At 35.0% G+C, this 17,162-nt stretch overlaps 1 protein-coding gene across 1 annotated transcript in view; it reads left to right on the top strand.

The window, feature by feature from the left end:
• Nucleotides 1–17,162, top strand: part of Syn (synapsin) — a 186,131-nt gene that overhangs the window by 97,672 nt on the left and 71,297 nt on the right. Inside the window, exon 11 of the mRNA XM_067122817.1 lies at nt 2,675–2,824. Within this exon, the coding sequence (XP_066978918.1) occupies nt 2,675–2,824 (150 nt within the window). The remainder of the gene's footprint in view (nt 1–2,674; nt 2,825–17,162) is intronic.

Here is a 17,162-nt window from a genome sequence, read left to right as displayed (position 1 = left end):
CTCTAGCAAGGAGAACACTCAATACATTATGGCTTAGAAAGAAGCCGTCATGATTACCTGTAACTGGCGGGGGCTGCAAATTCACTTATGCATTTCATTGAGTTTCATATTGCTAAAGCACATTATGATCGACAGTAAACTGTCATTCAGAAAGAACAGTTGTTACGGATGACATACGCAAGATGCCAATATCTGAAGTGAGAATTCCTTTAGCCTGTCTGTTGAAGCCTAAGTATGATGACAGGATGAGCAGCTTTGCCAAGGCTGCTCTGGTTAGGCCCATTTATCAACAAGATAAATGGGCCTTATTAACCAGGCCCATTTATTAACAAGATAAATGGGCCTTATTAACCAGTACTCATTACTTCACCGGAACAGTTGACAATGTAATCCGCGACCCTTTGGAATAAATCTCTTCGGGTGAGGTTAATTTTGTTTTCTTGTCTGGTAATGAGCTTGTTCGGTGTATTCGCGAGCAAGCAAATTACCCGCCAGCCGCATAGTCGTTTTCTATTCACTGTTCAGCATCGCCAAAAGTCAAATTACCTATAACCACGAAAAAGGATGCGCCGCTTTCGTTCTCTTTTAAACGTCTAAAGGGAGAGCACTGATGGTGACTATCAGTAATGCCAGCTTTTACGAGGATGACATTATTGAGAGCTAAATTCACCAATTCGGTCACTTTTAAACTTTCACGAGGACACTGTTATATATCTATCTATCTATCTATCTATCTATCTATTTATATATATATATATATATATGTATATATATATATATATGTATATATATGTATATGTATATATATATATATATATATATATATATATATATATATATATATAAATATATATTGTATATATAAATGAATGTACTGTATGTATGTTCCAGCATAACTCTGAAACGCATGGAGCAATTTCAACCAAACATGTTATGCATGTGACTTACTATCCGGAAAAGAATACTGTTGGTGTAAGACATCACTAGCACCAAAGGGCACCGAAGGGCAACAAAGAGGGTGGGGGCGGGAAGGGCTTCCTTGAAATAGGGCTGGAGCTACCCGTAGACTTGGTAAGTAAATAAACTTTACGGGTTTATTATGCCACATTTCAACCAGCTGAGGAAAACGAAAAAATTAAAGTCACAGAAACAGTGGGGCTGCGCTCTTACTGAAGGGAAGAAGTGTATGGTTTGGGTGTGTCTACGCTTTGAGTTTTTACCGTGCAACGCCGGGTACGTCAGCTAGTAGATGAATAAAGTAATGCTACTTTAAAATCCCCGTTTGTATTTCATTTTTAAATATCCAGTCGAGGATAATACTATTGATAGCTAACTGCAGTGCTGCTTTAAAACGCCATGTCCCTTCGCTTTGATTTTTCTGACATTTGGCAACTTCTGTTTATGGACAGTATAAAGTCATTTATTTTCATTTTTATATTACTATACTTCTCGTTCACTCAATATCCTCAGCTACTTCGTCACCTTTTTTGCAAGGTCATTTTAAATAAATGAATACACGTAATAATAATAATAATAATAATAATAATAATAATAATAATAATAATAATAATAATAATAATAATAATAATAATAATATTAAAGGATGTTCAACTTGGCATCGTAATCCAGCGTTTCCTAATTTTGTTTTCAGCTTGGTATATCAACATTTACTAAAATAAGAAGCAAAGCAGTGGTGAGCATGTTAGGTATTTAGAGCAGGGGCACCGAGTAACAAAATTGTGATAAACCGCGTAAACAAGCTGATAAACATTAATAAGTTTATTTTCGGAATTTTGAGGGGTTTAGCATATACTTAAAATGATTGCACCCACATGTATTATTATAATTATTATTATTAATATTATTATTTTTATTATTATTATTATTATTCAGTAGATGAAACCTGTTCATATGAAACAAGCCCACCAAAGGGGCCATTGACTTGAAATTCAAGCTTCCGAAGAATATTATGGTGTTCATTAGGAAGAAGTAAGAGGAAGTAAAGGGAAATACAGAAAGAAGAGATCCCACTTATTAAAAAAGAAAAAAATAAATGAATAAATCGGCAAACAGATAAAAATGTATTAAAATGCAAGAAGAACAGTATTAGGGCAGTAATGCATTGCATTTTCATCTGAACTTCTGAATTTTTTTTCATCTACTTTTTTTTATTATTTTTGTAGTTAATCTCTATGTACGACATTCACTCTGGTGTATTTCATTATAAAATAAAGCATTTATGATGGTGATGATGATGATATTATTATTATTATTATTATTATTATTATTATTATTATTATTATTATTATTATTATTATTAAAAAATTACTCATAGTAGATATTAAGTCTTAAAATGGAGAAACAAATCCACAGTTATGTATATGTACATATATTTAAAGATAAATCTTTATCAGATAGCTTTCGGGAATCTGTTCGATTCCCCGTTTCAGTCGATTCCAAGGGGAACCGAACAAATTCCCGAAAGCTGCCTGTACAGATTTATCTTTAAATATATGTACAGATACATAACTGTGGATTTGTTTCTCCATTATTATTATTATTATTATTATTATTATTATTATTATTATTATTATTATTATTATTATTATTATTATTATTATTATTATTATTATTATGAAATGAACTCATCCCCTGACCTGACGTGTCCCCTCAGGTCGAAGTACTTCAGAGGGAAGAGGATCCACGGCGACTGGGACATCAGAGTGGAGCAGGCCGAGTTCAGGGAGATCAGCGTCACAGCGTCCTCCGACGGGGGCGTCAATGTCTCTATGGTCGTCTTCAGAAATGGTGCCAAGGTCGTCAGGTAAGGACCTTCCTTCATTTGGTTTGTGTCTTGGTCGTTTTTTTTCCACTCGTGGAAATAAAAAATAAAAAGTAAATAAAAATGAATAAAAAGTTAATAAAAAAATAAATGAAAATTAGAATGGATAAAAATAAATATACGAACATACCAAAAGTAATTATAATAAATAAAAATAATTTAAAGCAAAAATGAATATGAATGAATAAAGCTAAGTAAAAAATCAGAAATAAGAAATGAGTATAAACAAATTAAAGAAATTAAAATAAAGAAAAATAGATAAAAATAAACACATAAATAAATAAAATATACAAAAGTAAATAATAATAGAAAAAATAAAATTACAGATAATTGTGGAGGAATTGGGAGAATCTGTTTGTCTCGGTATTTGATCTTTGTTGTATTTTCTTTTTATAATTTCAGTGCTTACTTATTTTGTTTATTATATGATATTTGGTGTTACTGAAGTTTTCTGAATATCAGGATGATGTGTAACCATATAATTTTCGTGAGAATTTTCGTTTCATTATGTGGTAAACTATATACTTATATAGACATACATATATATGTAAATATAAACTATATAGTTTATATGTATATAATATACACATATATATTTTATATATTATATATATGTATGTGTGTGTGCATTGTTGAAAGAACAGGCTCGAAATATCAAGATCCATACGAACAGTGAAGCAAGGTCGCGATGCGATCATTTTAGCCTTTCAGAAAGCCAAAAATATTGCAAAATATTGTGGTCATCCGTATCTCGAATGTCAAAACTATATTCATGGAACCAAAAGGGAATTCCAAAACCTCAATGTTATCGACCATGCAACCTGAAACCTGAAAGGAATATTTTTCCTTTTATTTTATATGGCGAAATGCATTTTTCTGTAACCGAATCTTTTCAAATCTTACTGAAATAGTTCACGATCGGGGACGTCAGATGCTTTTAGTGGTCTGTTGTGTTTCACGGAATGTTCGTAAGAAAGAAAGCGAGTCCTGGACTGCCAGATCCGTGTATTGGTTTGTTAGCTTTTCAGTGAAAACCTTATAACAATTATAAATAAAAATAAAAGAATAACTTACAAACAAACGGGTCAGAAACTTTATGTCCTGTGACCGTTTTGTTGACAGTTTGTAAAAAAAGTGACACTCAAGGGAACGTGTCAGTCCTTTCTATTGTTTATTTCTTTTCCTTTAAAATCTTGTTGAAAATAACGCACAATATGAGTGTTAAACGATTTTATTGCTCAGTTACCATTTCGTTGAAAAGCTTGCAAAACAATAACGCAAGCACGAGCGTGTCAAACCTGGGAGAGCTGTTAATCAGCTCAGTGGTCTGGTTAAACTAAGGTATACTAAACTTAACTCGGGCATTGTCCAGTTATCATTTCGTTGAAAAGCTTGTAAAAGAAAAATAACGCAAGCACAAGCATGGGAAACTCGTGCATTGTTCAGTTATCATTTCGTTGAAAAGCTTGTAAAAAAAAATAACGGAAGCACGAACATGTCAAACTCGTGCATTGTTCAGTTACCATTTCGTTGAAAAGCTTGTAAAAGAAAAATAACGCAAGCACGAGCATATCAAACTCGTGCATTGTTCAGTTACCATTTCGTTGAATAACTTGTAAAAAAAAAATAACGCAAGCATGAACGAGTCTGACTTGTGCATTGTTTAATTACCATTTCGTTGAAAAGCTTGTAAAATAAATAACGCAAGCAATGGACATGTTAAACCTTTCCACTGTTCAGTTACCTTTTCACTGGAAATATGTAAAAAAAAAAAATAACACAAGCACGAACGTTTCAAACCCCTTCATTGTTCAGTTACCATTTCGTTGAAAAGCTTGTAAAAAAACGATAACGCAAGCACGAACGTGTCAAACCCCTGCATTGTTCAGTTACCATTTCACTGGAAACTTGTGAAAAAAAAAATAACGCAAGCACGAACGTGTCAAATCCCTGCATTGTTCAGTTACCATTTCGTCGAAAAGCCTGTACAAAAAAAAAAAAAAAATAACGCAAGCACGAAGGTATCAAAACCTTGCATCGTTCAGTTACCAGTTCGTCGGGAGCGTGGAGAAAATAACGCAGAACTAATTCTCCAAATCCTCGAATGGCTTAGGCCCCATTTCGCCGAAAGCATCGGCCACGAGTGATGCCGCATCCAGCCGTCAATTGGACAAATATAGAGAGAGAGAAAGGAGAACTTGGCTGAACCGAGTATCTGGGCTTTTTTCGCCCTGCTATCGATTGTATGCAGCTTTAGTGCAAGTACTCCTCTCTCTCTCTCTCTCTCTCTCTCTCTCTCTCTCTCTCTCTCTCTCTCTCTCTCTCTCTCTTATTAGGAAGAAACGAAATTTAATAGATTGTATAAAAGGTAAGCCAAATGAAGGGAGAATTCACCGCTGTCCGATCTATTCCAGAGGTCAGTGAACTTTAGCCGCCCTGACAGGCGTCTGACATCCCGTCAGGTTAGCGGAAGTTCTGCCAATCACAACGAGGCCCCACTGTCAGATTATTCGCTGAAGTTGCATAAAGAAAAGATGACTTAAGTGCAGCAATAACAAATAGGCCTATCACGCAAAGAAAAAGATTTGAATATTTCGAAGCAGCAATTTCTAAATATTCATTGCGAAATCGTACCCTACGTATTCATGAATATATTAAAATTTTAAAAACCAAAAAGAATTTTTATTTGATATAAGTAAATTAATTAGCAAGCAGCAAATAACATTATGCTGAACTAATGAACACACCAAAAGCGTATTCTGAAAATCAGGTAACAATATTATCTTTTAAATATTCAGGAATTAGCGAGTAAGCATTAGGCTTATATCAGAGGCATGAACTGGTGAGAAAATAAATTTTGAAAAAATGGAAATTTGTTAATACCTTGAAACGTGTCGCGCTTCACACGCCATTCTTGCAACAGACTTGAGGAGTCTAGAGTAAGTAACAATTGGTCACAGCTATGCTGAGAACCCAAGTAAAAGAAACAAAAGTCATTAAGCAAAGTAACGTTGCGGAAGTAAGCCCCTGAGAGTGAACTTGGCGATCAATGGTCGGTACCACAAAACCAAGTAAAAAATGCGCCGAAGTTTCTTCGGCGCAATCGAGTTTTCTGTACAGACGGTACAGCGTATAATCAAGGCCACCGAAAATAGAGCTATCTTTCGGTGGTCTCGGTATAATCCTGTTTGAGCCGCGGCCTATGAAATTTTAACCACTCCCCGTTGGTGGCCTATTCTTTATCGTTGACAGAAGCACGATTATGGCTAACTTTAACCTTAAAATAAAAACTATCGAGGCTAGAGGGCTGCAATTTGGTATGTTTGATGATTGGAGGTTGGATGATCAACATAACAATTTGCAGCCCTCTAGCTTTGTTAGTTTTTAAGATCTAAGCGGACAGAAAAAGTGCAGACATAAAAAATTGCGGGCAGAATAAACTGCGGACAGACAGACAAAGCCAGCACAATCGTTTTCTTTTATAGAAAACTAACAAGTTAAAAGGAGTCACGCCGTGTACTCTACTGACAGTAGGTTTCGATTGAAATCTACTTCATATTCACGTAAACATAATAGTAACAATTACTTTATACGCAAAATGCTTAGTTACAAAGTTTATAATAACACAGCAGTGCAAGCCTGCACGTAACATTTGTTTTAACGAACATCAAATACATTTCGTAATAACACATTCTTTTTTATCAGAGGCCGATGAGATGGGCAATCCAGTCCCCTTGTATAAGACAGCCTCGAAAGTAAGGGAAAGGGCAAGGTATTATGGTTTAACTTAAGAGGAGAAATAGATCTTCCTCTTAAAGTATGGGCAGTTATAGGGGCCTGGGAAAACTGGAACAAAAAGTAAGTTCCAGAGCACATACAAGAGAGCTTACATCCTCCATTTCCAAACGATTAAAAACGCGATGGTTTCCCTGGCAACAAATCATCAAAGCATCATCTATGTGCACCACACTTTGATCACAGATCATGCCAGTAATCCTTTCAGCCACGTTAATCAAAATGCGTCCATCCGTTCTTGAGGTATCCTGATAAAAAAAATATATATTCACTCTTGCGCTGACGCCAACAAACTCAAACAAGCTGACTCCCAAAAAGGTAACGGAAATTGTTGAATGTTGCAACAAACAGAAGGTATCAGCGAAGTCATTGCTTGCAAAAATTGGCTGTAGAGATATTCATGGGTTTTGGTCTCTCTCTCTCTCTCTCTCTCTCTCTCTCTCTCTCTCTCTCTCTCTCTCTCTCTCTCTCTCTCTCTCTCTCTCGTTCATATGGGATGTTGGTGTTAAGGTCCAACTTCTTGATTGTAAATATTTCTGAATATTCTGTATTCAAGAGTGGAATTTTACTCTCTCTCTCTCTCTCTCTCTCTCTCTCTCTCTCTCTCTCTCTCTCTCTCTCTCTCTCTCTCTCTCTCTCTCTCTCGTTTATTTGGGATGTTGATGTTAAGGTCCAACTTCTTGATGACAAATATTTCTGAATTTTCTGTATTCAAAGGATGGAATTTTGAATTTTACTCTCTCTCTCTCTCTCTCTCTCTCTCTCTCTCTCTCTCTCTCTCTCTCTCTCTCTCTCTCTCTCTCTCTCTCTCTCTCTCTCTCGTTTATCTGGGATGTTGATGTTAAGGTCCAACTTCTAGTTGGCAAATATTTCTGAATTTTCTGTATTCAAGAGTGGAATTTTAATTACTCTCTCTCTCTCTCTCTCTCTCTCTCTCTCTCTCTCTCTCTCTCTCTCTCTCTCTCTCTCTCTCTCTCTCTCTCTCTCATTTCCATATAACAGATTCCTTGGCAGCGTGAATAGAGAAAAAGATTGAAGAGGATTTGATTATATTTTCTTCTTCTTTCCCAAGATTGGTTCTGATTTTCAATGTAATTCTATTCTTTTATGTATTTTCTGCCCATGGTTTCATTTCTGAATTTTTGAGAATGACGGTCTTTATATATGTATGTATACATATGTGTATATATATAAATTATATATATTTATGTATGTATATATACTGATTCACCAACCTCCCAGAAAAGTTATAAATAATATATATATATATATATATATATATATATATATATATATATATATATATATATATATATATATATATATATATATATATATATATATATAAAGATCGCATTCTCAAAAATCCAGAAATTAAGTTGTTTTAGGATTATTGCAACGCCAAAGCAAAGTAATAAAAGGTTGCAAAAATATTTATTGAACAACTTTACTATACAGAAAAATAAAGTTTTTAGTCTAGCCATTGTAATATTAAGATGGGAAAGTGTTCATAAAATCATCGTTGTCATTCAGAAACACAATCACTTTATAAAGCCTACTTGATTATTCAGAATCTCGTATAAAACTGTATTATAGCTGTCACAGCGCCAAAATAATGTAATACAAGATTACAAAAACAGTTATTGAACGACTTTTTATTCAGAAAAATGAAATTATGGTATATTTATCGTAATATCAAGATTGACGGACGCAGGGTTTGAAAATATTTATAAAAGCGGTATTAAAAAAAATAGATTATCATTCAGAAACACAAAAACAATTAATAACATCATGGCCTTTGTACCGCCGATACCGAAGTAGGTAAGCTTACAAAATATTTATGAAGTCGCTTCATAACTTTCATAATTCTGAAATGCACATCAAAGAACTCTTGTGTCGTATCACGGAGGCGGTTCTGAAGCATCGATCACAATTCGACATTCAGGAAACATGACACCTCACGCAAAGCTCCCGGCCAAAATCAATCACTAATCAATGCCTTCCGGGAAGTTGGACAAAAGCCGTCAATAACAGTAATGATGAAATATCGCTACTGTCAATCACGCGGAAAAGTTGTACCCCCCTTTTTTTTTATATCGGTGCAAGGATTCGTGACAATGAGTTAATTTGACTCGACCGAGGAATGCAATCGTCAGGGTCCTTTCATTTTCTCGTCAGAGTCGGACCTTTAAAGTTGGACCCGTTGTATTTTTCTTATACATTATTTTCACTGTTTTGAATAAGGAAACAAAAGTGATAGAAAGGGGGTGACCTAACCAGGTCCACTTTAAAAGAGATTAGCTTTGTACATATATATATATATATATATATATATATATATATATATATATATATATATATATATATATATATATATATATATATATATATATATTATATATATATATATATATATATATATATATATATATATATATATATGTGTGTAATATATATATATATATATATATATATATATATATATATATATATATATATATATATATATATATATATATATATATATATATATATATATATATATATATATATATATATATATATATATATATATATATATATATATATATGTTGTTGTACTCATCAATGGCTTTCTATGAGAAAGCGGAGTACGAACGAAATCATGAAAATCAATGTTTGTTCCCAACTAGTGACAACAAACCAAAGATATCCACATCAAAAAAATACCTCTTTTGCTTGACGATGACGAAGGAACACTATAACTACGTATCCTCACAGTCATCATATATTACTGAAGGTCATATCCCGAAAGGGTAAAAGTGCAAACGGGAATGGGAATGGGTTGATATGGCATTCCCATCGATTCTGCAGGAACAGGCATTTCCCATTAATCCGAGACTAATGCGCTTTCTGACATAGCACAAGTACTTATATCGAAACCGGCTGTTTGTCAAACGGGCCAATGCATTCCTGTAAAGCTGAGTGAGTGATGGTAAGCGATAGGGAATGAGACTTTAAAGGGAATGAAGTATTCAATCCGTTGCTTTTTAGTTTCCCGAAAAGAAAACCATTGACTGTCCGTCCACACTTTTTGCTGTCCGCCCTTAGATCTCAAAAACTACTAAGGCTAGAGGGCTGCAAATTGGTATGTTGATCATCCACCTTCCAATCATCAAACATGCCATATTGCAGCCCTCTAGCCTCTGTAGCTTTTATTTTATTTAAGGTTAAAGTTAGCCAAAATCGTGCTTCGGCAACGATGTAGGTCTGGCCACCACCGAGCCGTGGTTAAAGTTTCATCGGCCGCGGCTCACACATCATTATACCGAGACTACCGAAAGATAGATCTCTTTTCGGTGGCTTTGATTTTACGATGTACAGAAAACTCGATTGCGCCGAAGAGACTTCGGCGCATTTTTTTCTTGTTTATTGTTTTGATTGTTTGTTGGCAAAGCCTTTTGCAAACGTCCATTATAAAAGGTTAGAATAAAGTGCTGTTCACAATAGATTATTTGCCTGCCCGAAAAAAACCTATTTGGAAACTTCTAAAGCTCATAACTAAACATGAAACGTTGATTACAATGGATTTTCAGCCTGCTCGTCGGCCTATTTGTAAATTTAAGAAACGAAAGCCCGAGTAATAAGAATTGATTACGGTCCTGTCTGTTCCTAGGGGTATTTGTCAACGTCTGAACCGATATGCTAGGAATGAATTATTGACCTGTTAGCAAAGTAATTTGTAACCGTCTTACACAAACAGACAGGAATGAATTACTGATCTATCATTCTCTACGTTTACAGGGCTATTTGTAAGTCTTGAATAAAAATAAACATTTCCAATGATAGAAAAATAAGGCGGTGAAAGATAAGTCTTTTTTGCACTACAGAAAGTTTCCGATGAAAAAAATATAAAAAACAATAAAAGGAATATATTTTTTTGTCTCTTGTGGCATTTCTTTTCATGTTTGGCGCCCACACTTGTATTTTTAAAGACATGATTAATTGTAAGAAGTTCCTGGTGTGTCTCAAAAAATTGTTTTTCACTTTTTAGTGCATTTTAATAAAAGTGTTTTTAAAAAATTGTTTTTTATATTTTTTTATTTTATACTTTTCAGTTTTGACGGAAGTTGTAATCGATTTGTGATTGTAGCTAACGAAACTGATATTCTGTCTAGCCAAAGAAGGTTTGAAAAATCCGCAGAGTTATTTACCGAGCCAAAGAAGTTGTGAAAAAATCCGAAGAGTTTCATACAAATCCTGAGACACTTGGAGAGGTCACTGTAGGGTCACTAGAGGTGGCTGCTGACCTATTGATCATGTAACTTTAAATTGTCACCAGGATTGAGTAACAGGTCGAAAATTGAGTTACAAGATTTGACCAAGACAAAAAGCAGACAGACAAAAAAAGCAAGTTAAATAAAAGCTCATAAAAAAAGAGGGCTGTTAACACGGTATTCATCCACTAAACGGAATGAAATGTGTTAATTACTCTTTCATTAAAACATGTCAGTAGAAATGGAGAGGAATCAGCCATCGGTCCATCACCAGACGGTAATGTAATGTGTCTCATCTTCATTAAAATGTAATTTTAGAACGTCAATAGTTGTTGAATCGTTCATTTGCAAACGTCAGTGTACTGGAATGTTATACCGTTGATGTACTAGTCAAACAGAATTTATGAATTTCAAATTTGGTTGGTTATTCTATTTTTCTCTCTTTTTTGTATGAAAAATATATATATATATATATATATATATATATATATATATATATATATATATATATATATATATATATATATATATATATATCACAAAAATACAGTACATATAAGTATATAGACGTGTGTGTGTGCGTGCGTGTGTGTTTGTCTATATATATATATATATATATATATATATATATATATATATATATATATATATATATATATATATATATATATATATATATATATATATATATATATATATATAAATATATATACATACATACATATGAATCACGGTGATGTGATATATATATATATATATATATATATATATATATATATATATATATATATATATATATATATATATATATATATATATATATATAAAACGCATACACTTACTTAATAATTCAACTTTTTAACTTTCGTCTGTTCCTCTAAAAGGAATTTTCTTCTAATTTGCATCTCGGAAGACTTGCGAGAGAGAGAGAGAGAGAGAGAAAAAACGAAATTTGATTTACACGAGGAGCACAAGGAATTTCATAATGAAATTATCTTGAGTTATTGAATTTCTGACTCGATTCGGCAAAGATGAACGACCAGAAACTTTATTAGAAACGAAGAGGATCGGCAACTTAGAGAAAAGAAGCCCTCTATGGAAAGTAGTCATGATTGATAGATTAGAGCCTGATTGTCAATCACGTTTGCAACTTTAAACGGGTCGTTTATTGCTCTCTGCTACGCGTAATCCATCCCCATCCCCTTTCCCCTTCTCTCTCCCTCCCTTTCCCATTCCCTCCCCCCCCTCCCCTAACCTAACCTAACCTCCCCCCTCCTTTCCCCTTCCCTTCCCTTCCCCCTCCTTTCTCCTTCTCCTTCCCCTCCCCTTTCTCCTTCTCTCCCCATCCCCTTTCCCCTTCCTTTCCATCCCCTTCTCCTTCCCCATTACCTCCCCATCCCCTTTTCCCTTCCCTTTCCATCCCCCTTCTCCTTCCCTCCTCCTCCCCTTTCTCCTCCTTCTCTCCCCTCCCTTTCCCATTACCTCCCCATCCTTTCTCCCCTTCCCTTTCCATCCCCCTTCTCCTTCCCTCCCCCTCCCTTTCTCCTTCCCTCCCCCTCCCCTTTCTCCTTCCCTCTCCTTTCCTCTTCCCTCCCCTTTCTCCTTTCTCATTCCCTCCCCCCTCCCTTTCCTCTTCCCTCCCCCTTTCTCCTTCCTCCCTCCCCCTTTCTCCTTCCCTCCTCTTTCCTCTTCCCTCCCCTTTCCACTTCTCTCCCCCTCCCCTTTCCCATTCCCTACCCCTCTCCTCTTTCCCCTTCCCCTTCCCCTTCCCCTGAACCCCCTTCCTAACCCAGATATGACCCGACTCGTATCTTGTTTTCGTAAGGCTACAGACTGGCTGGCTAAAGTTCAGAAGAAATTAAATTATACTTCAAATAAAATGTATTTTCATATAATGTGCTTGTGCACATTGCTCAGAAATTTTTCACGTATGAATTCAAAATGAAATGAGACAGACAGACAGACAGATGGAACACACAGACAAAGTATGTTACGAACTTTGTTGTTGAGGAATGGATAAAAAGAACGTAATTTAGTTTGATAAATAAAGGAAATTTGGTATTCAGGTCTTTTGTATTCAGGTCTTGGTTATTGCAAAGGATGATGGCGGTAACAGGCTTGATTGTGACAGACATACACATCTGAGAGAGAGAGAGAGAGAGAGAGAGAGAGAGAGAGAGAGAGAGAGAGAGAGAGAGAGAGAGAGAGTCAGTTTTGAATTAACAGAAATTTCAGATCACCCATTAAAGAAATTGAAACTGCAGTTTTCTCCGATGAATGTCGAGAAACGTATATATCAAATGATAGTCGTTGATTAACAATAATGCTGCTGTAGTCAATTATATTTCAATACCTGTATCTGAAGAACAGCTTCGCCACCAGGTAGCTGCGGAATTGCCTCATCGAGGCCCTCTCTGAAAGGAGAGAGAAATTCCAACCGATCGACGCATCAATTTTGCAAAAGATACTTTTGCGACCAAAGACCGAATCGAGATCAAAGTAAAACCACGAAGGTATTTAATAACGAATTGGATAAATGAGAGGCACACAAACTTGCTCGCGCTTGCGCGTGCGCATAAACATACGGCCTTATACCCGATACTGAATAGTCACTGAAAACTCAAATGGCCCGAAGCATACATCGAAGCGATTGCACTTACAGCCCAAATGACCTAATCTAGGCAGTTTCGGAGAACGGCGGAGCCAGGTCAATCACTGTGTTGGAAGGTCACTTGAATCAGTTTAATGTGGCTGGTCTGAAGTAGAGGGTCTTAAAACCTCTGGAGTTTGGAACACCTAGTCGGCACTTTCATCCCAGCAGAATACACACACACACACACACACATGCACATACATACATATGTATATATATATATATATATATATATATATATATATATATATATATATATATATATATATATATGTATATATATATATATGTATATATATATATATATTATATATATATGTACATATATATATATATATATATATATATATATATATATATATATATATATATATATGTATATATAGTATATAGAAAGAGAGAGAGAGAGAGTATTATTTTGTTGATTAGCCGTTTCAGTTCAAAACAAGAGTACATATTGTATTACCCTTTCGTATTTCATATTAACCTTAATTTGTAACCATCCTGTACCCATTAGTGGTGACACTGACTGAAAGGTTAGATAACTCAAAGGGGCACTAAGTCTATCGCTACCAATCAAGTCCATGCAAAAGGGACATAACACTGCACTTCATTGCCAACGTTTATGTCATTTGCTGACTAATATGCGCGCACGCGCGCATGTTATTGCGACGGGAAATACCGCGTAATGGACATTCCGACACGTAATGAGGTTTGCGTTTGGCAAGATGCATGTGGGTACTAATGATAATTGGAAAATAACAGCCAAATAACCGCCGCGTCCGCTTCCGGCCACGAATGGTTTTGGAGAGGGCTGTTATGCCCAATTTCCGTCATGCTCCATTGCCTTCGTTGGACTGACTGACATTGCTGTTTGTGCTTGTTTGTTTGTCGCCTGTCTATTTTTATCGTTTCAAGTGTTTTTGCATTCTGTTCCCCGAAGGTTGTTCCACATGGGAGTCTTTGAACGTTTGGAATAATAATAATAATAATAATAATAATAATAATAATAATAATAATAATAATAAAAAAAGTGTACCTTAGTTTTACCAGACCACTGAGCTGATTAACAGCTCTCCCAGGGCTGGCCAGAAGGATTAGACTTATTTTACGTGGCTAAGAACCAACTGGCTACTTAGCAACGGGACCTACAGCTTATTGTGGAATCCGAACCACATTATAGCGAGAAATGAATTTCTATCACCAGAAATAAATTCCTCTAACTATTCATCAGCCGGCCGGGGAATTGAACTCCGGCCCATCGAGTGACAGTCCGCAGCTCTACCGACTCACCCAACGAAGAGCTATAATAATAATAATAATAATAATAATAATAATAATAATAATAATAATAATAATAATAATAATAAAGTATAATTAAAAATCCACAGTTATATGAATGAATTGTATTTATTTATAAAAGATAAAAACAGACTTTCGAGCACCCGAAGAGTTTTCCTCCTCAGTGTTCAAGTTCAAGTTTGAACGTAAACACTGAGGGAACACCGTTCTGGTGTTCGAAAGTCTTTGTTTTATCTTTCATAAATAAATACAATTTTTTCTTATAATTGTGGATTTTTATTATACGAAAGTTTAATCACGCCTCTGTGAATTTCTTAGCAATAATAACAGTAATAATAGTAACAAACCTTGGCAGGTTACCACATCCATACCAGGAAGTTATTGGTGGGTCCGGAAGTTCAATAATAATAATAATAATAATAATAATAATAATAATAATAATAATAATAATAATAATAATAACAGCTATATTAATTTTAGTTTTCTGTAAAAGAAAACTGTTGTCTGTCCGGCCGCGCTTTTTCTGTCCGCCCTCAAATCTCAAAAACCACTGAGGCTAGAGGGCTTAAAATTGGTATGTTGATCATCCACCCTCCAATCATCAAACATACCAAATTGCAGCCCTCTAGCCTCAGTAGTTTTTTTTATTTTATTCAAGGTTAAAGTTAGCCATTATAGTGCTTCTAGCAGCGATGTAGGATGGGCCACCACCGGGCCGTGGTTAAAGTTCCATAGGCCGCGGCTCATACAGCATTATACCGAGAGCACCAAAAGATAGATCTGTTTTCGGTGGCCTTGATTATACGCTGTATCGGCTGTATAGAAAACTCGATTGCTCCGAAGAATCTTCGGCGCAATTTTTACTTGTTTAATGCAAATTCAGCCTTTAGTAACACCTAGCGTAATATTTAAGAAATAACACATGCGGTTTTGTTGAACATTTTGTACCCGAAGGAGAAATTTCAAAGATTTTACTAGAGTTCTAGGCTTAATCAAGTTGAGCTCATTAAGCAGACTAAGTTATGTGGTCCCTTGTCTCTCTCATATCGACGAAATCTTGGGTCGGAAAGTTTTATTGCTAGAAATTAGTAGCTCTCTCTCTCTCTCTCTCTCTCTCTCTCTCTCTCTCTCTCTCTCTCTCTCTCTCTCTCTCTCTCTCTCTCTCTCTGAAAATTTCTGTTTATAACACTCTAATACCAACGCAGTTCTTATGAATAATTTCTACATTTCATTCGACATAAAACGTATTGTATTTTATCAGGTAAGAGATATCGTTAGGTACCACGATGCATAAAATAGCATAATCGAAAGCAATGCTTAAAAGAATGCGACCAAATAGCCAGAGACTCAGCTATACTGATACAGAAGCGGTGTGCAGCATTCTATAGAAAGGCAAATTGATGCGATAGAAGGTTAGGGACACCTTCTTCAGGAGAGAACTAATTTCCTATAGGGGCCTCAAGACTTAAATCCTGTAGACCTAAATACATCACACCCACACTCTGGACTTGACACATCTACCAGGCGGCGTCGCGGTAATTCGTTTTTCCTTTGCTTCTTCGAGATTATATATATATATATATATATATATATATATATATATATATATATATATATATATATATATATATATATATATATATATATAAATATGATAAATATATATATATATACTGTATATATATAAGATATATACAAATATGTATATGTATCTTAGCTTTGGCTAAGGGATCTACTACTGTTCCTAGTAAGGCGCTCAACCTTCTGTAGGCACATCCCTTCCTTTGGAAATTGAATTTGTATTCCACGACCCTTGTACTTCCTAAAGCAGCAACGTCCTGGCTGTATCTTACCACCATTAGAAAGATCCTGTCTGTTTCGTCAATCGTACACAGGTATTCTAGAGTAGCTGCTGAAAATATAAAACTGTTTTGGTTCATTCCAGTAGCTTTACTAGAATTACTTATTTACTTATAGAATATAAAAGAAGTATTTTTAACTTGGGTTTGTTTGTAATTTCTTGGACGCTTCACAGATGACAAAACGATGTCCTAACTTTGTTCGTCTTTTTATAACTTCCCAAAAAAATAGCCTTGACTCAGTTTTATCTTGTAAATTTTCGAGAACATCTTATACACTACGAACTCTGTCACCTTAACTGAGGCATGTAGGTACTCGAAAATAAAATCCTCCAATAGCAAAAATTTATGTAGCTCAACCTGACCTAAGATGTTGAGAATATATTAAAAAAAATTAAAACATTTTGTTTAATTTAAAGTCGTAATTTCTAACCAGTCGTTCTCAGCATGTTGAA

This window comes from Macrobrachium rosenbergii, chromosome 21 (assembly GCF_040412425.1).
Source record: "Macrobrachium rosenbergii isolate ZJJX-2024 chromosome 21, ASM4041242v1, whole genome shotgun sequence".
In the NCBI taxonomy this organism is placed as follows: domain Eukaryota; kingdom Metazoa; phylum Arthropoda; class Malacostraca; order Decapoda; family Palaemonidae; genus Macrobrachium; species Macrobrachium rosenbergii.
The sequence above is the reverse complement of the archived record's forward strand: the minus strand, read 5'-3'. Positions and strand labels throughout refer to the sequence as shown.